Raw genomic sequence first — 20,056 nt, 5'->3', positions numbered from 1 at the left:
TAGTGAACTCAAACACTTTGGCAAGTATAACGTTGACATTAGTTGACGCAAACTTTGTTCCTGTAAAACTTTTATGTCCTATGTATTTTGTCAATGACGGCAGAAAGTTTCGAATTGGAAGATGCAACTGTGTGAAAGTATTGTATTACAAGAACAACTTCAACAACAAATAGCTCAAGAACAACAATGCAACAAATGCAAAACAAGTCAAGAATAAAAAAATATTTTTTTTTATTTTTATAAAAATGTACAGAATAGATGTTTCAGATTTTATGACTTCCAAGCATTCAGAAATATGTGTCCATTTTCGAGACTATAACAAAGCAGTCGAGAATTTGAAACGTTTAGTCATTTATGTCGACTCTGCCCCAGAATGTTATGTTATGAAAGAATGGGATGTAGTCTTTAACAAACCAAGAGCAACAATAGTTTCAGAACAAGAATGTAGACAGAAAACTTAAGAAAAATAAAAGTTGTACAAGTTGGCATGAAGATGTTAGATGCTTGGGATATCTTATTGTCAAAGTTAGAAAAGATTTTCAGTTCGAGGTATAAAGTTCTATACACCTTCTCCAAACTTCTATTCTATCTTCACTGGATATAAATACGAACAAGTAGAATGGAAAGAAAATATTATAGAAGCTTGGTTAGACCATGTCAAAAGAAATTATATGCAATGGAAACGAAAAGAGTCTATGAGTATATCTTATGTTGGTTTGCAAACATCTTTACAACATCCAAGTGCTAAAAATGAAACTGCTCTCATTATAATTGGAAAACAAGGAACTGGTAAGAACACATTCTTTACAGATATTTTGTGCAAACTGTTAGAAGGTTATTCGAACCCGAAAATGACAAACTTAGAAAACATCTGTGGCAAGTTTAACTCCTCATAGAGAATATGAAACTTATAGTTTGCAATGAAACTTCAAAGTATAGATACCAACAAAAGTTTTTGAACTCAGATGCTTTGAAGAGTCTTATAACAGACAAAGTTGGAGTTGTTTGAAAGAAAATATATAAAGACCAAAGAGTTGTGAAAATGTTGCAAACTTCATTATGGTTTCAAACAATGCTGTTCCGATGAAATTAGAAAGTTCTGACAGAAGATATGTAGTTGTCAGAACGTCAGATTCTCCATATGCAAGATACAGAATATTTTGACGACTTAGCAGAAACTTTGACATCTGACTTTTACAACCACTTGTTTCATATTTTATGACATTAGATATTTCAAAGTTCAATCCAAGACAAATTCCACATACCGAAGAGAGACAAACATTGTAGAAGCAAAACAAGAGTGTATATGAACTGTTCATAGATGAAAACTGACTTTGTGTCATTAGATGAAAGGTCATTGTACGATTCGGTATAAACAATATTGTCAAGAATATGGTTATATGACAGCGTCTAAACGAACATTCTTGGCAATTGTCAAAAGTCTTTTAGACGTACAGAATGGTGTATATACAAAGAAAATTTTTTCTGAGTAAATTTTAAAAAATATTTTTTTATCCGATAGAAAAGATGACGAAATTCATCTCAGTAAACAAGTACATGTCAGGGTTGAAAATCTGCATTCGAATGAACAATAGGCAAACCAGCAGAGAAAGTATTGTTTATACGCATAAGTATCTTTTGGTCATAATAGTTTCTGTCAACATTCGAATAACACTTTGAACCTAAGTTTGAAACAATATATAAGATTGGTGTGCTTAATGTCAATGGAATAGACATTCCTTGTATGACACCTTTTCCTGTTATAGGAAACTGTTGGTAGTAAAAACCAGAAATAAGTTTTGTATTATAGCTCACTATCGTTTATAGTAACTCAGTCGGACATCAAAACATAACGAAACCTGCTCTAGTTGCAGCACATGTTACACCCGTACTTAAAGTATTAAATAAGTCAACAAAACCTGTTGGTGGTATATCTGAGTAAGTATCTTCAAAGGAGTATTTTTTACCATTCACAACAATAAAGTCTTCTGGTGTCAAAAGAGCAAAACAGGCTTTAGTCGTCATTGTGTTTAAGGTTAGTTTACAAAATATCGTCCTTGAGGACTTTGTAAGTTTTTGTTGTTTATAGAATTATATGACTTTTTTTTAGTCGTAATAGTATAAACCATTATGTCTTCTGCCATTTATAATATTTAAAAGTTTTTCTGAAAAGTGGAGAAAACTTCATCTAAACTTTCACATGGCGTTTCTTGAAGTTCTCTGTCTAAGAAGTTCAAATATTTTGTAAAGACATAGAACTTTCCTTTGTCTACACGAACAAACAAAACAGGGTCTTTCATATCGTTCAAAAGTGTGTAAAGTCCTTTACATGAAATAAAGTCTATATTATTTTTCTTCAAACATCTTTCAAGAAGTTTTGACATTTTTACTTAGCAAATAAATTTTAATGAAATGTTGTGGTCGTCAAATATTTTTATGACGTCTGGGAAACTATACTTTAAGTTCAACGTTTCACCTCCTTTCATAACGTATATCTTGTCAATGACATTATATGAAACACCACAGCAACTAATGTCGGGTTCTATTTCTTTGATGTTTATATCGTCTGCCTCTGTCAAAAGTTTCAATAGTTCTTTCAAAACTTCATGAGGTGCAATGACATATGAGTTCACTTTTACAGGGTTGTGTTCGACCAAGTTTAACATTATACTTAAAGCTTGACAAATCTTCTCCTGAGTTTGAAGTTTGTCTTTCAGTTGTTGGTAGTCGTTTTCGAATATCTGCAACGAACTTAAGTCCTCTGCTAACTTCAGGATATGTTGGTTGTTCTTTTACAGGAACAATTGTTATACCATCTTCGTCCTCGTATGGTTTCCCCACTTCAACATCTCTGTCTTTGACATTGACAATAACACTTTGACTGTTTGTTTGAGTTGGTGAATTTAACTTCACATCTGCCACCGCCATTAAACCTTTTGAAACACTTACGCTTCTATTTTTCGGAAATGACATTTTACTTAGAATAAAAAGATGGACGTATTCGAGTATCTCTTCGAATTGAAGCAGAACAAAGTTTACACACACAAACAATACAAATACATTGACAGAATAGTTCTTTATACAAACAATGGTAAATGTTATAGAATAGCAGTCTTTGCTGAACCAAAATATTTCCATAAAGCAAAGAAAGTTGGTATAACTGAAATGGTGAAAGTTCTTGAAGCAGACAAAAATATAACTTCAAAAACTTACAGATATTTCTAAAGGAAAGTTTATAATACAATATTATGTCAAAACTGGCGTACTGTCAATATTTGACGGAGAGAAGTCAGTTCAAGAACAACTTACTGACCTGCTGCCAAAATCTGCTCGATGGAAGCTGTCGTTATGCCAATCTGAGGAGCCCCAGCAGGTTTCATCGAACGAATCTTCAAAAGAGCATCTTCCGTGAAAAGTGCTATTGGTTTTGTAAACTTCTTTGCTTTCAATTCATCTGGACCGTCTCTGTCACCAGTATATTGTATTTGTACAGTACCAACAGTTGAAATACCACCCATAAAGTCTTCTGAGTCAGCAAATGGAATGCCAAGCCAAAAGTTTGAACGGTCTCCATTTGTATATTGAGTTTTTTGACCTCCTGTATGAGTCCATACTTTCACATATGGCATAATAGAACTTTGCATTTCAGGGTTAATGGTTGTTGTGAAGTGTTTGTTAAAGTTCATAGCATCTAATGTCAAGTTGTATGACCTCATATCCTCAACTGTAGAATATTCTTCTCTTGGATAATATTTGCCATCTATGTTTATATGATATTTAATACCGGGGTTGTAGAAACAAGAATAGTCATTTATAGTTCGTCTGAACAGTACAAACATAGTATCTGCATGTTTCATTGCAGTTGTTAAAGCAATATCTGTTCTTTGCACCTGCGGCTCCTGGATTTGGTTTCCAACTTCACCTGCAAAGTCTTTGACAGATATTTGGTGTATAGGGAACATAAGTGGAACTGCAATATATTTGGCAGCTAAAGCATTTGAAATATCTGGGTCCAACATATAGACTGCAAGTCTGCTTTCTATTCTCTTGCATTCAAATTTTCGCATGTAAACTTAACTGGGTCCCAAGCAGTTCCAGCAGCATTGAAATAATAGTTTACTTCATTGTTGAAGTTTGAGAAACCAAAGTCTAAGTCAACTTTGTCTTTGCAAAAGTCACAGAACTTGGCTCCACCAGTTCCAGCTACAGTAATAGTGAATGGGTCTTGTGTTGGTGCAATGACTAAGTTATTTTTGCTTGGAGTAAGTTCGATAGAAATTTTTCCTGCCCAGTTTGGCAAGTATCTTAAAAACCTGAAGATGAGGAAAGATGAAAAGGAACTCTAAGTTTCAGTTTTACTTTAGTGGCAGCAGTTCCATCTGAACCAGAAAGGTTAACATAAACTCCTGGAACGTTAGGGTCAAGTCTTCTTATTTTCTCAATATTTGCATACTGGTCTGTTTGTTCTCTAGCTTGTGGTTGTACTGAGTTTCTCAAAGCGAACCATTCATAGTTTGCCCATGTTACTGTTTGAACTAAGTCAGAGTTAGAATATATCTTATATCCCATGAAAACTTCTGGAGCATATTGGTATCCGACATAGAAAATTCCATTGCAACCTTTCTTGTCAGACAACTTGGCAGAAGGGTTTATTTCAATGTCTTTGTTCCACGTATAAGAATGAGTTGTCAATAGAAATAATATGAAACCTGTCGCAAGCAATATCTACTGTTGTTGAAGAACCTTCTCCAAACTCACCTACGTTTCCATAAGAAACAGCAGTTGTATATTCGTAAGTTCCAGGAACTATTTCTGACCTTCTAATGGCATTGTCGCATTCGTTATACCATTCGGAAACATTTCCGTTCATGGAATCCAAAACTGTTGGCGTTATATTCTGAGCGGCGTACATTTCATATGGTAAAAATATAGAATAGTTGGATTTATGTGTCATAATAGAACCCACTCGGACCAAGCTTTACTTTCTTCCTGACTGAGTTTTTAACTCTTCTTTTTCCTTCATTGCCACTACTTTCACTAGATGAAGTTACTTCTTCACTATTTTCACTTTGTTCTACTCTTCTCTTCTTCTTTGGTGTCGCTTTTGGTAACTTGCCCTCTGCTTCAAGTGTGTTGCATCTTTGCCTCATGTTCACCTAGTATGTTGTAAAATTTCCCATGTCCTTTTTGCCTTTGGGCTCTGGTCGCCCATCTCAGGTAACCTATATCCTAGAAAGATTTTGTCATAGTTTGTATTTGAGTCTTCGCGTATTGTTTGCATGACTCTTTCCTGAGTTTCCGGTTCAAGCTCTTCAAACAGAGCTTGTCCATATGGAATAAGCTCGTTTCCAAATATATGTTTTTGTAGCCATTCTGGTTTTCTTTCCATGTTACCAATAATATCTTTTGTGAATGGGAAAGCTTTTACCCAATGTTTCAGTCTTGCGTCATTTATTTCTGTAGTTGGTTTTATTTTGTCAAGGAACATGTTTTTCAATACTAACATTTCATTTGGTACTGTCCATTTGAGTTTTCTTAAATATTCATCCATTCTCGGTTCATTGTCTGCAAAGTAAGTTTTTATGACATTTTGCAAACTTTCGTTTGCAAGGTCATGTACAATAGGTTCTCTTCCTTCTCTCTCCCTAACTTTCTTTCTAAACTCTTCACCAAAATACCATCTTTATGGTTCTGTGTAGTTCTTTGAGATAAATGTTCTAGAACGTCAGGTGTTATATTTCCATCAGCCATGTTCATTTCATACTGGTTCAAAATATCTGCATCTTTCATATCTTTCAATGGCATTAAAGCCGCGCTGAAAATACCAGCTATATCTGGTTCACCATTCACTTCCATTGCGTCTACAACTTCTTGGAATTGAGGTTGTAAGTTTATGAACCACCTATCCGGATTAGCTTTATGACCCCATCTCATTGTAGTTCCATAGTCTGCAGAAACAAAAGTAGGTTTGTTTCCATATTGGTTAGGTTCTGAATGAACTTTAAACAATGTTTCATTTCTATATGTTTTGGTGAAATTTAACCTTTTATTTTCACCGAGTTCAGCCAAAGATTGAACGTTATATGGTCGTAAGTAAAAAGGATTGTTGTATTTGCGTACACTTTCTTTCAGTTCTTCCATTCTATGCTGAATATTTTCATCTGATGTTGGAGTCTTTTGTATGTCGGCGAACATTTTTCGATATTCTTCTACTATGTCAGCCGAATTTTTCTTAGACTCTTGGAAAGATTCCATATTCTCCGCATACACTTGTTGAGGGTCAAGATTTTTCGGCTGTTCCAAATCTTCATCTAGTTCTGTGAAGTTAGTTTCCAAAGGAGGACTTGTTTGTTTCCTTCAGGCTCTTCTAGCTGTTGTTGCTGAACTATTTCTTCCATGTCTGGTTGTATCTGAACTTCTTCCTGTGGAGTTTCTTGTACCTCATCTGCTGGCATTTCATATATTCCGAGACCGTTTTTAACAAGTTCCTATTTAAGTCATCCGCATTCATAACCCTTTCTTCTTTCGTTCCGTCTCTATTTTTTACGCGTTTCATGAAGATAGTTGAATTATCATTTATCTCTGACACCAAATATCTCGGAGTAAATTCAGTCATGTCATTTGGATGATATGCTATTAAATCATATCCCTTAGCGAGCTTGTATTTTCCAGGTTTGAAATTATATCCATTTGGTGCTGAACCATAAAGCTAAATAGGTTCGGGTCAGTATTTCCTTCCTTGAACTTTCTAATAGCTTCTTTATATCTGTCACTAAAGTCAAGAGTATCTGGGTAACCATAATTTTCCTTAAGCATTTTTAAGAATTCTTGGTTTCCTTTTCTCTACTTCTTTTATGTCCTTGCTCTGTTTGTGGTTGTTGCTGTGCAGTGTTTTGAACTGTTGGTTGTGGTGCAGTGTTTTGAACTGTTGGTTGTGGTGCAGTGTTTTTGAACTGTTGGTTGTGGTGCAGTGTTTTGAACTGTTGGTTGTGTGTTGGTTGTTGTGTTGGTTTTGGTGCATGCCTGTGTCTGTGTCCATGTGACGATGTAAATGTTTTAGGTAGTCCTGGTGCAGGTGCTTCTCTTGGAGGGTTTGGTGGTATATAAGTTCCACTAGCTAGTATATAAGTTCCACCAGCTGGTATATAAGTTCCACCAGCTGGCACATATGTTCCATCTGCAGCATAATGTCCTACCTGACTTTTCGTTTTTAAGAAAGCATTTACTAGGTCTGTTTTGGTCTGTTGTAACTCTTTTTCTTGACTTTCCACAACAGTTGCTCTAACGGCGTCATAGGCACTTTGAACTGCCTGTCTCGTTGCTGCATCTGTTATTTTCGTCATATTTTTGTGCTACTTCTCTTAACTCTTTGTCGAAACCTTCAGACTTCAGTTTCTTTCCAGATGAGAAGTCGTTCACTAGTTTTACCTTACTATGAAGAGCTTCGAAGGCGTTCTTAAAGTCAGCATTCATTAAAGCTTCATTTGAACTGTCTTCATCCGCTTGTATTTTTGTCCTTATTGACCCTATAAGTTGGGCTTGCTTTAGCGTTGGCTTGGGCATCTAACCAGTCATTATTAGCTTTTATATATTCTGCGTTTTCATTGCCTTTTGCATGGCTGCGTCGTTATTTTACTTTCTTGTGCTAAGTTTTCATACTGTACGGTTTGGTTTTTTGCAACTGTAAAAGTTTTTCTGCCTTTACATTTGCTTCAACTTCTTTTTTATACTCATCGCTATCCATATATGGTCTTCAGGGCTTTTTGTTTTATTCTTCTTCATCTTTCAGTACTTTATATTGAGTAGTATGGTTTTTCAAATTTATAACATCTTGTTCCATTTTTGCTACTTCTGCTGCTTTTTCTGACACTTTTTCGCATATTCCTCTGTACTTAGTTTTTCAGTTGTTCTTCTTTCTTCTTTTTCTCTACGTTTAACTCATTGAGTTTCTTTGTGTGTCTGTCATATTCTAGTTTCTTTTCGTTTTCACTTATTTGTTTCTGTATGTCTATGTTTGACTTTTGACATCTGTTATTTGATTTTTGAGTGAACTCAAATTCATTTGACTTTGAGGGTTATAAGCTGTTCCGTCTGCAGCTCCACCATAGCTGCCATTTTCGCTAAAAAGTGCCGCTCTTAAACCTCCACTCTGTGCACAATAACTCGTTTAAAAGCATAGGGTTGCTGACATTTGTTGCAACATAGTGGGGTCATTCATCATCATTTTGTTGCAACTGTTGTTGTGGTGTCAGTTTTACTATTGGATGTTTCAATGCTCTTTTCCTCTTACGTATATCTTACGTAGCTTACGTGGCATTTTAAGTGAAGTTAAAAAGCGGTTTTTGACAGATGTTTATATGACACTTTTTGTTCAGCTCAAAAAACTACTCGGTCAAAGTGTTGTCAGTTTTGTAAAATAACCGTCCTATCTTGTTTTAAAATGGAGAAAAGGCTTCTCAAAGTATACTTCCTTGGAACGCCCGTAACTTTTCCTGTAGCGACGATAGACCCTTACTTGTCCGGACAAAGTTATACTAAACATCTTCAGGGCTAGAGGGCACGAAGTGCCTGGAGGCCCCACTACCTTTTTTTTTTTTTTTTTGAATATAAGCAAAGATTTGAATCAAAATCTTAGACCTAAGCCGCTCGATTCGCTCGCGGCTTCCGCGAATTACAGATCAGCAAAGATTTGAATCAAAATCTTCGAACTAAGCCGATCGCTTCGCTCGCGGCTTTCTTTATTATTTTAAATTTGCATATTTCCATTATAGATCCAAGGTGATGTGATTTTTGCATCCCTGGGATGGACGATACACCCAAAGTGTCACCTTTTTTGGGATAACATGAATTTTAAATATCATGAGAGTTCTGCAAACCATATGCACAATATCTATTCAGCCTGACTTCTTGTATATATGAGTTAGACTTCTTAAATATTGTGCTTGGGGCGATATAAGTATTTCCGAGATTACCATCGTGCTCTATAGTATGCTACTTCTCCCTGGTTCTAGCTCAGTTCCAAGGATATTGGCGTTCAGGATTTGGCAAGGTCCTTCCGAAGTCTCTCATTCGATGAGAGATTTCGGAAGAATCTTGCCTTAAAGTACTCCAACTCTTGTTCTTTTGTTCCTAATAGTGAGAAAAGTTATTTGACTACTTAAGGTAGAGATTATCCGAGGTCCCTCATTTGATGAGAGGCCTCGGATAATCTCTGCTTTAAAATTGTAACACTTGTAGTCCATGAGAGTGTAAGTATACATTGATAGGACAGCTTTCTTCTGAAGTCTTAGATTTGATGAGAACCTCAGAAGAAAACTGTCATATTTTATAGTAAAAGGAGTTTCAGGAGCTCCAAAGCTCCTTTCGTAAGGATTAGGAGCTTTGGAGCTCCTGGTTCGTAGATGTGTTTCGCATCTTTCATCAGCAAAGGACATTTACCATCTGGGACTCTGTTGATGGAGACTCAGGAGCTCCAAAGCTCCCTTTAGTAAGGATTAGAAGCTTTGAAGCTCCTGGTTCGTAGACGTGTTTCGCATCTTTCATCAGAAGAGGCCCAAATGGTAAATAGCCTCTGCTGATGAGCTTCAGGAGCTCCAAGACTCCCTCTCGTAACGACGATTAGGAGCTTTGTAGCTCCTGAAGGTAAGGTAGGATTGCTCTGATCTCTAATCAGTAGATGCCATGCCTCATTATGAACTCTACTGACAAGAGATCAAGAGCTCCAAGGACTCCTTTTTTAGTTAGTGGCGTTCTCACCATTTAGTAGGATTGCTGATCCTACTAATGAAGTGATCACTTAGTATACGTTTGAATAAATTGAATTTTTTTTAGAATTTAGTATTTTTTATAGACATCACATGTATATTATAAATACATAAATATATTCTTTAATTCAAAAAATTCAATTCGGTTTTGGGATGGGCATCCCAGCCCCAAGTATTCAATTTTATTCAATTTTTAAAGAATTTTGGGTTGGGATGCCCAGACCAAAACAAGCTTTATATTTTGATGTGTAGATACGTATGTGTGCATCATTGTTGTGTTATATATTATGTTTTTAATGAAAAAAAATCTGATTCAAAAAAAATTATCACTAATTAGTTGATAATATAAAGAAAAAATAGATAAATTGTATGTTTTGAGAGTATTTATCCACATTCACTCATATGAATTTCATTAAATAGTGTCTTTTTACTCCCAAATTTATTTTGAATTATTGAAATCAAAGAAAAAAAATCAGAAAAATTTCTCGAAATTTTTATTTTCAAAAAAAATTTGGATTTTATATTGAAAACTGACACTGGGAGGACGATAGGGCTGGGATTGGAGATACCCCGCTCACTTGGGAAAAATACGGATCTATATTTCCATCAAAAGTTCATAAGGTAAAAAATTTCGTTTATTTTTACTAAGAAAAAAAAAGGTTTTTGATAATAAATTTATTTTATTTCGAAAAAGTAGCAATAATCGTAAAAGGGTATTGATAGGCTTGCTAAAGTAACTAATTTTAGCTGTCAAATACTTTTGTATTTTGAAGTAAATTAGTATAAATTTGATATTATTTTAACTCCCTTTGAAAACCTCAATTTTCCATACAGAGGGAACGAGAATAGCATCCAATATTCCCTGAGAATGGTTGCGCATTCTCAGTTCCCTCTATATTTCGAACGAAGCTCTCATCGGTCTTTTTTTTAATACTAAACGTTTTTTCCCTGTCACTTTTAGCTAAAATTTGGGTTTGCCGCATGCAAAGTATAAATATTTTTGAGACTAATTGCAAGGAAAGTGTTTGATATAACTATTTTGCGTTGCCTAGCGAAGAAACGACTTATAACCAATGGTAAATTCAATTTTTTCATTGAGTTACTCTCAATTTTATGAATTAAAACATCAAAATTCTTGGTCCTAAATTAATAATGATACTTGCATAAGAAGATGAAATACAAAACATTCATTAAAATTATGTCAAATTTTTTAATGTGTTTTTTTTTGACTTCATGGGCGTATTGTACATGTCCAGATGGAAATACTTTGAACATTCAATATGGGGTTACAACTGTTAATGATTATGAATACCATCAATGCACAAAAATACAACAAGTTATTTTCCCAATTTCGATTGAAACAATTGGAGAATATTCGTTTTCCGAATGTTCTGGATTAGTTAAGGTTGAATTACCTGAAAATGTTAAATCAATCGGAAAATCTTCATTTTCATATTGCAATCTATTGAAATGTATTGTTCTTCCAAAATATCTCACCAAAATTGATGATATGTCATTTTTCAAATGCGAAAGCTTATTGAATATCACTCTCCCAAATACTTTGACATCAATTGGTGATTATGCATTTTCTTATTGCATTTCTCTTCAAAATTTTAAATTTCCAGAAAATTTAACTTATATTGGCAAGCATGCATTTAATTTTTGTTTAAATTTAACAATTCTCCATCTTAATACAGCAATGACTAGGATTGAAGATCAATCATTCTATCAATGCATTTACGTTAAGTCCCTTATTCTCCCACAAAATTTGATTTCAATTGGAGATTTCGCGTTTTTTGATCTCAATTTTTTAACAACAGTCGAAATCCCAAGCTCATTACGAACAATAGGCGATAGGGCATTTTCACAGTGCTTTGCATTGCAAAAAATTGAATTTTATAATTCACTAACCACAATTGGAAGTTATTTATTCGCTAATGATCGTTCTCTCACCGAAATTATACTTCCTTATTCACTTTCTTATATCGGGGAAGCTGCATTTTACTATTGTTCATCTTTAATTTCAATAGCACTTTTTAATAACATCCATTCTATTCCAAACTATGCTTTTTCTGGTTGCTCTTCATTAGTCAGCGTTCAGCTACCATATTATTTATTTGAAATAGGCGATTATGCGTTTTCAGATTGCTACAAATTATCAACACTTAAATATGCCAATAATTTGGTCTCAATTGGTGAATGCGCATTTTCTGGTTGTAGTAGTTTATCTTCTTTTGATTTTCCATGTACTTTATCACAAATTTCTAATTCTGCTTTTATTTATTGCCAATCACTACGATCAGTTACTTTACCAGAATTGATAACAACAGTAGATGATTATTCATTCTATAAATGTTTGGAGCTCACGAATATTACTTTACCACAGAATTTAACTTCAATTGGCCAATTTGCTTTTTCTGGATGTGATGCACTACAAAATATAATAATATTAACAAAGAATAACATTTCAAATCAAATTAGTCAAACAGCATTTTACAACTCTTCTTCAATTAATACTTTAATTTACAAATCAGCTGCTTTCCCTATTACACCTAGCTGGTTAAATGTGAAGACTATTGTTTTTAATAGTTTGGAACTATCTTCTCTTCCCAATTTGACTAATTTTTCCAATCTGAGAAACTTGTTCATATACAAAACCGGAGAAAACTTTTCAATTCATAATAACCATATAATCAGCGATAATATTACAATTGAAATTTCAAATTCAATTTCTCAAATTGAGGATTTTGCTTTTTCTAAATGTGATATTTTTAAATTTTCATATTGTGGATTTAACAAACTCGAGGGAAATTATTTAAGAAATGCTATATCATGTCATAATGTTATTGTATCAAATGATTATAAATTAGAGTCATTGGGAGGACTTAAAATAACTAGATACTCTAAGCAATGTTGATATACTATTTTTTTATTGTTTTTGCTTAAATAAAAAAAAATTATTATAATATTTAAAAAATTGCGCAATAACAAATTTTTTGCTGGTCAACCTTTATCAATGGTAGGAAAATTTAAATATGGTTTCAATAGCAATATGGTATATAATGCATATCAAGAATTTTTATTAATGGTTTTCCTATGACCAAATCCATTTTCATAAATGGTGCAAATGTATAACCTAACGGCCACGTTCTACTGAAAGGCTTTTCATTTTAATTAATCGTGATTTGGAAAAAAATTGTATTTTTTTTAAATTATAAAACAATTGAATAAGAAAAGGAGGAGATCAGCAGAAATTAGCGTTACCTTATAATCAGGAAACAGTAGAAAATACAAAATTTTTAGATGTTATATAAAAATTAGTAATATAATCTAATGCAATTAAAAACAAAACAGAGTTTATATAAAAGCTTGATTTGTATATTATATTTGGTGGTGCCTCTTGAACCAGTCAAAAAGTAACGTTCCTAAAGTTACCGAGCCAACCATAATTGATACATTGCTCATAGCAACCTTGAATTCTTCATCTGAAGGCCCAAGGAGAGAAAGAGCCGAAACACGATTTTCCATCTTACATAAATTCCATGAGTCAGAGTTTGGATTGAAGAATTCTGTGTGATTTGAATGAACATTAATCGGTCTGAGATTTAGAGAGTATATCAAAACGAGGCTGAGAAAAAATAGCATAAAGAAAATATAGAGGTTTGATAAAAAGTGACTAGATCTTTCTGAATCAGAATAAATCGTGTAAGTTTACAAAATCCCATATGTTCATAAAAGATGAAGTCTCACGAAAAGTATAGCCCTTCTTCTTTTTTCCAAGGTCTACTGATCACTTCCTTTTTGCACGTTATAATTAACGAATTGGTGCTTTGCATCTCGAAAATGCAACGACAAGATTCCTCATAATTATGAATTTTTACATATCTTTTGATACATATTCAAATAACTTGTATATAGAAAAAGTCACTAGAATTTGAGGAAATTATTGCAGTCAGAAAAAAAGTCGGCTTTATTACATAAGTTATTCATTAGTTACAATGATCTCTACAATGAGTGTACATTACAGCATATTTTCTTTTGATATTTCTGATTTCAATTTTATACATTTTGACGGGAGTACTAATAACTCAAATTTACACGTTAGTTACTATATCTCTGCTAATGTATTACGTTTTCATTCATCTATTTACTTGTTGTTGTTGAAATAAAAACAATATTATTTTACTATCTTAAAATAAGAATTTTGTTATGAGAATTAATATTCAAGTCGAGAGGTGAGATTATGTTCGTATTTGTTAGCATCCAGTAGACATTTTATAAAAAAAAACTAGCTAAGCTGTAGACTAGTTTCGTAAGGGTTTTTTTAGGGTCGATTCAAGTTTTGTTAAATAATCGTTGACCTTCCAGTTTTGTTAAATAATCGTATTTTAAACGTACACTTTTTTCATTTTAGACCAACCATATACAATATACTCGATTTATGCAGGTGGAGTTTTGTTATGTGTTGTGACAAGTTTAAATTTTACTTTTCAATTGTTATCACCAAATTCGCATATATTCGAAATTTCGAATTCTTCTACCTCAGATCTCAAACTTCATTTATCTCATTCACGTATGCAGTTATTCAAAATTTCGTTAAGTATTAATCGATATCTTAAATACAGCAAAAGATTATTTATTAAATTATGAATCGAAAAAGATTCTTACGATTTCCCTTGGTTTATTTGATTTCATAGTCTATTTTGACTTAAAGGACAATCTTACATTGAATTACAACCCATAATTCAAATTAAATTTAAATTTTTTAATCCAAATTTGCTCAATGAGTTTACAAATGTAAAGCATGTCCTAAATCTTTACATTTCTAAACTCATTGAGCAAATTTGGAGTACTTATTTGCTAAATGCAATATTCCAAACTACAAGTTTACTAAATGAGTTTACAAGTGTAAAGCTTATACAAAAGCTTTACATTTGTGAGCTTATTGAGTAAATTCGAAGCACTTTTTTCTCAATGCAATATTTCAAACTACAAGTTTACTAAATGAGTTTACAAATGTAAAGCATGTCCTAAATCTTTACATTTCTAAACTCATTGAGCAAATTTGGAGTATTTTTTTCTCAATGCAATATTTCAGACTACAAGTTTACTAAAGGAGTGTTTTTTATTGATACTGATCAAATTTCATTATACATTTCAGTTGTATTTATTATAAAATCTCTCTTTTTCATACATTGATTTCCACAAATTTTTAATTCAAACCATATTATACTTTAATCCCCACCTATTTTAATAGTCTTTATTTGACACATAAATTTATAAAATCCTTTATATATTGTTAAATCTGTAATTTTTTTCTTCAAATTTCATTTTTCAATTTTTTTTGGATTATTTTTTCACCAAGAATCATATTATTTTAATTGTATTTTTGATTGGCTTCTAGAATGGCCTTAATTTTTCATTTTTCAATGAAAATATTTCACTTTTTAAATGAGCGAATGAATTTCAACTAATAACTCTTTTATACTTCAAAATTTACAACATCCAAGCTCAGAGATGATGCAAAATCATCAAATACGCTCGTTTCAAGCGCGGATCTTCCAAAAATCTCCAGAATTTTGGATTTTCGCGATCAATCTACAATTTCTATACAGTAAATCCAAAAATATCAACAGAAAATTAATCTTCTAACACAAAACCTCAGTCAAATTACTCTAAAGAGTAGTTTTTCAAAGATTCTCCAAATTTTTGAAGTTCTATGAGGAATTACTCTTTAAAAGATTGTAATTACGTAACTTTAATACTAGATAGTTATAATACCAAAGCTACAGCAGTTAGTATCCATAATTTCGGTACCAAGGGTCTACGCCCCCGGAACCAAAATTACTAGAATTTACAAAAACCGTTTGACACGTAAAATACATTTGACATTTACAAAAAATAAAAAAAATAATTTTTTAAAAAATAAACTTAAAAATTAACGTTAAATTTTTTGACACTTTACAAAATAAAAAATATTTTTTTAAAAAATAAACTTAAAAATTAACGTTAAAATTTTTGACACTTCACAAAATAAAAAAAAATAATTTTTTTAAAAATAAACTTTAAAAATTAACGTTAAAATTTTTTATTTATTTTTTTTATCATAGATTTTAACACCCAGAGTAAAAAAATAATTTTTAAAAAATAAATTAACTCAAAAATTTTTTAATTTCTGTATATACTAAATTTTTCATAAATGATAAAATTAATTTTAGGGTATATCTAACCCTATCATAAGACAAATTACGGAAAGTGAACTCAAAGAAAAAGTGACACAATGCATTTGCCAACCAAATAACTTTACAAAGCAAAAACTTAAATTACTTGTCAAGCTTACTATTCTTATTTTAACAATTAAAAAATTAAATTTTATTTTTTATTTAAAAAAATCATCTTATATCATCTGATATATATATATAACAGCATTAATATTTCAATGATTCACAAATCAACTTTTTCATTATTTTAAATAATTATAGAATATATACCGACTTTTTGTACATAAATATTTTTAGATTCAATAATGATTTACGGTTTTTTTCAAAACTTATAATTTTCAAATGAGTGGTAGAATCTTCGATTTAATTGATTTAGAATGGTTAAATCAAGCTAATCAACAAATTCAAAGCGGTATTAACGTCGAAACCGTTCTCCAAAATGTCCCTTTAACAGATGGAAGAATTCTTCCCACAATATCACATAAAACTTTTAAAAACGCTCTTAATTTCAATCAAATTGAAATTCCAAAATTACGTACAGGTCCAAAACCAAAAGATCCACCACAAGGGATCAAATTCAAAATTTAATCGAAAATTATAACGCAACACCACATACACAGTTACCAAAAAATCCAGAAATACATACCTGGTTTACACCAAACAAATTTTATGATATCAGCGAAAAATATGATACCACCAAAGAACCCCTTTGGAAAGTTGATGGAGAAATTAAGGATTTGAGGATTTCTCTTCAACATTTCCGCGAGAGGAGAGCCAATCAAAGAAATTAATTCGGTAATATTTTAAAATCGAAAATAAAATCTAATTTTTAACACAAATTAACAATATCGATTACATCTTCTTACTAAGCTCAGTCAGATTAATAAGAATAAACACTTACTTTTTAAAACATTTACATATTTTTTTTCTTCGTTACAGAGATACGCAAGTTGCAGAAGAAGCAGCAACTGTAGTACAGTAATTTGACACTCCGAAATCGAACATTAGTGACTTTGAGTAGATTTTGAATTTAATATAGATCTTGATTTTTAATAACCATCATAGAAAGCTAGTTGGTGAATGGTATCCGCGAATTTCGGCTTGAAAGTTGGGAAACTTTGTCTGAATGTTAAACTATTCGGACAAAGTTTCCCGCTGTTTGCGAAGGAATTGTTGGCTATGATGTACTGATTCATGATCAGTGCATCATAGCCAACAATTCCTTATACAAAGTTCAAAAACTTGGGTGCAATCAGAACTGATTGCACCCAAGTTTTTGAACTTTCTCGAGGGAATGAAAGGGTAAGAGGTATACATTATGAATATATACCTCTTACCCTTCCATTCCCTCTCTGACAGCGGGAAACTTTGTCTGAATGTTAAACTATTCAGACAAAGTTTCCCGCTGTTTGCGAAGGAATTGTTGGCTATGATGTACTGATTCATGATCAGTGCATCATAGCCAACAATTCCTTATACAAAGTTCAAAAACTTGGGTGCAATCAGAACTGATTGCACCCAAGTTTTTGAACTTTCTCGAGGGAATGAAAGGGTAAGAGGTATACATTATGAATATATACCTCTTACCCTTCCATTCCTTCTGACAGCGGGAAACTTTGTCTGAATGTTAAACTATTCAGACAAAGTTTCCCGCTGTTTGCGAAGGAATTGTTGGCTATGATGTACTGATTCATGATCAGTGCATCATAGCCAACAATTCCTTATACAAAGTTCAAAAACTTGGGTGCAATCAGAACTGATTGCACCCAAGTTTTTGAACTTTCTCGAGGGAATGAAAGGGTAAGAGGTATACATTATGAATATATACCTCTTACCCTTCCATTCCCTCTCTGACAGCGGGAAACTTTGTCTGAATGTTAAACTATTCAGACAAAGTTTCCCGCTGTTTGCGAAGGAATTGTTGGCTATGATGTACTGATTCATGATCAGTGCATCATAGCCAACAATTCCTTATACAAAGTTCAAAAACTTGGGTGCAATCAGAACTGATTGCACCCAAGTTTTTGAACTTTCTCGAGGGAATGAAAGGTAAGAGATATCCATTTCCTTTCACCTTCGTTCTCAATAATTAACTTATAAATTTTTTAAAGCAAAAAAAGTCTGATTTTTTTTGACAAGTAAATATATAGGGAATTTATCCGACCAAATAAGTGTCACTTTTTCGGTTCACCTCACTTTCCGTAACTCGTCTTACAACAACCCGATATCTAACCTCATTTCTAACCTTGTGAATTTTCAACAGTAAATATGCTTGCATGATTCAGGAATGTCATCGCTGCTGTGAAACAATAAGAATTACCGAAAAAGTGACAAAACATCAAAAACAGGGAGGGGTCTCAATTTTTATTACTTATATTATTTTACAATATTTATATAAATACTCTTTATAATATATTTTACTATAAAATTATACCTCAAATTCAAATATTTAAAATATTATTTACATAATTATCTCAAAATTATATTTTTATATATTATTTTTCATATGTATAAATCATATAATCTATATCTATGCAAATCTCATCTAATTTTTTTTGAAACAAACCGCTACCATTTTATAATGGTCCATCTTAAATTCATCATAAATTCTGGTACATGTTAGTACCAGAGTCTTCAAATCTCAAACACTCTGGTACCAACATGTACCAGACGCGAGTTTCCAATGCCCTCGTACAATTTTCTATTAAGATCTTCTTGAATGAGAAGGTCTTCATAGAAACTCGTACGAGGGCTTCTCTTTTAAATACTCTGGTACCTGCTGGTATCGGAGTCGACTTTACAGCCCTTTCCCCAATTTTGAAGCTGGGGAAAGTTTTCAAGCAATGAAAGGGAAGCTCTCGCTATGAGGTGAAAATCTAGAATTTTTACCTCATAGCGAGTAATCCTTTGTTAATTGCTTGAAAACTTTCTTCAAATTATCAAAATTTCGAGGAAAGTTTCCTTGCTTCAAAGTAGAGATGGAGCCCTTTGAGCCACTGCATATAGGTCAGTGATTCAAAATACTCGATCTCTATTAGAAATCGCCAAAATTTGGGTCGCAATCTTTGAAATGCGACGCAAGTTTTGGCAATTTCGCGAGGGACTTGCTCCATTTGGTGCATAGATTCACACTCTATGCACCAGATGGAACAATTCTTTCGCTGACAGCGGGAAACTTTGTCTGAATAATTTAACATTCAGACAAAGTTTTCCGCTGTCAGAGAGGGAATGGAAGGGTAAGAGGTATATATTCATAATGTATACCTCTTACCCTTTCATTCCCTCGAGAAAGTTCAAAAACTTGGGTGCAATCAGTTCTGATTGCACCCAAGTTTTTGAACTTTATATAAGGAATTGTTGGCTATGATGTACTGATCATGAATCAGTACATCATAGCCAACAATTCCTTCGCAAACAGTGGGAAACTTTGTCTGAATAGTTTAACATTCAGACAAAATTTCCCGCTGTCAGGGAGGGAATTAGAGGGTGGGAGATATATAGATAGACTATAAATCTCTCACCCTTTAATTCCCTCAAGAAAGTTCAAAAACTTGGGTGCAATCAGAACTGATTGCACCCAAGTTTTTGAACTTTATATAAGGAATTGTTGGCTATGATGTACTGATCATGAATCAGTACATCATAGCCAACAATTCCTTCGCAAACAGTGGGAAACTTTGTCTGAATAGTTTAACATTCAGACAAAATTTCCCGCTGTCAGGGAGGGAATTAGAGGGTGGGAGATATATAGATAGACTATAAATCTCTCACCCTTTAATTCCCTCAAGAAAGTTCAAAAACTTGGGTGCAATCAGTTCTGATTGCACCCAAGTTTTTGAATTTTGTATAAGGAATTGTTGGCTATGATGTGGATAGCCGCTGCCAGACCAAATGAATTAACCGTTGTGAATAACGTTTCTGAATCTTTATTTAAAAAGATAAAATATCACGATTTTGGCTGCGTTAAAAATCAAAGAATTGATGTTTTTGTCAAAAATCTTTTAGAAGAAGTTGCACCCAATTACTTTTATCGTATTAAAAACGATTTACTTCAAACAGGTTTTATTCCTT

General features: G+C 32.8%; 3 protein-coding genes and 1 pseudogene across 4 annotated transcripts, besides 14 other annotated features; 2 read left to right on the top strand and 2 right to left on the bottom strand.

Moving 5' to 3' along the window:
- Window positions 1–5,991: part of a mobile genetic element that runs on past the window's edge.
- Window positions 3,306–3,644, bottom strand: TVAGG3_0025720 (protein of unknown function, DUF4106 family; the record flags this gene model as incomplete). The annotated part of the gene is made up of 1 exon (XM_051220283.1): window positions 3,306–3,644. One exon carries the CDS (start codon window positions 3,642–3,644, stop codon window positions 3,306–3,308), a length of 339 nt encoding a protein of 112 aa, XP_051105269.1.
- Window positions 5,291–5,551, bottom strand: TVAGG3_0025710 (annotated as a pseudogene). The gene has a single exon. A coding segment is annotated over exon 1 (261 nt).
- A 2,611-nt stretch (window positions 5,992–8,602) lies between the features above and the next one.
- Window positions 8,603–8,766: a mobile genetic element.
- Window positions 8,767–10,364: a mobile genetic element.
- Window positions 10,362–10,743: a mobile genetic element.
- Window positions 10,714–10,743: a terminal%2Cinverted (terminal inverted repeat of MuDR-3_TvMULE3 transposon ID:TVAGG3_0025670).
- A 141-nt stretch (window positions 10,744–10,884) lies between these two features.
- Window positions 10,885–12,716, top strand: TVAGG3_0025660 (surface antigen family; the record flags this gene model as incomplete). The annotated part of the gene is made up of 1 exon (XM_001300912.1): window positions 10,978–12,681. The coding sequence occupies one exon, from the start codon at window positions 10,978–10,980 to the stop codon at window positions 12,679–12,681; it is 1,704 nt and encodes a 567-aa protein (XP_001300913.1).
- Window positions 12,717–14,536: 1,820 nt separating this feature from the next.
- Window positions 14,537–14,879: a mobile genetic element.
- Window positions 14,880–16,327: 1,448 nt separating this feature from the next.
- TVAGG3_0025640 (transposase, putative-related family) lies at window positions 16,328–16,573 on the top strand (the record flags this gene model as incomplete). The annotated part of the gene is made up of 1 exon (XM_001300913.2): window positions 16,328–16,573. The coding sequence occupies one exon, from the start codon at window positions 16,328–16,330 to the stop codon at window positions 16,571–16,573; it is 246 nt and encodes an 81-aa protein (XP_001300914.2).
- Window positions 16,574–16,783: 210 nt separating this feature from the next.
- Window positions 16,784–16,816: a mobile genetic element.
- Window positions 16,784–16,816: a terminal%2Cinverted (terminal inverted repeat of LTR63 transposon ID:TVAGG3_0025630).
- Window positions 16,817–17,095: 279 nt separating this feature from the next.
- Window positions 17,096–17,160: a mobile genetic element.
- Window positions 17,161–17,319: 159 nt separating this feature from the next.
- Window positions 17,320–17,410: a mobile genetic element.
- A 159-nt stretch (window positions 17,411–17,569) lies between these two features.
- Window positions 17,570–17,658: a mobile genetic element.
- A 159-nt stretch (window positions 17,659–17,817) lies between these two features.
- Window positions 17,818–17,908: a mobile genetic element.
- Window positions 17,909–18,288: 380 nt separating this feature from the next.
- Window positions 18,289–18,316: a terminal%2Cinverted (terminal inverted repeat of MuDR-2B_TvMULE3 transposon ID:TVAGG3_0025580).
- Window positions 18,289–20,056: part of a mobile genetic element that runs on past the window's edge.

This window comes from Trichomonas vaginalis, chromosome IV (genome assembly GCF_026262505.1).
Source record: "Trichomonas vaginalis G3 chromosome IV, whole genome shotgun sequence".
NCBI lineage: Eukaryota > Parabasalia > Trichomonadida > Trichomonadidae > Trichomonas > Trichomonas vaginalis.
The sequence above is the reverse complement of the archived record's forward strand: the minus strand, read 5'-3'. Positions and strand labels throughout refer to the sequence as shown.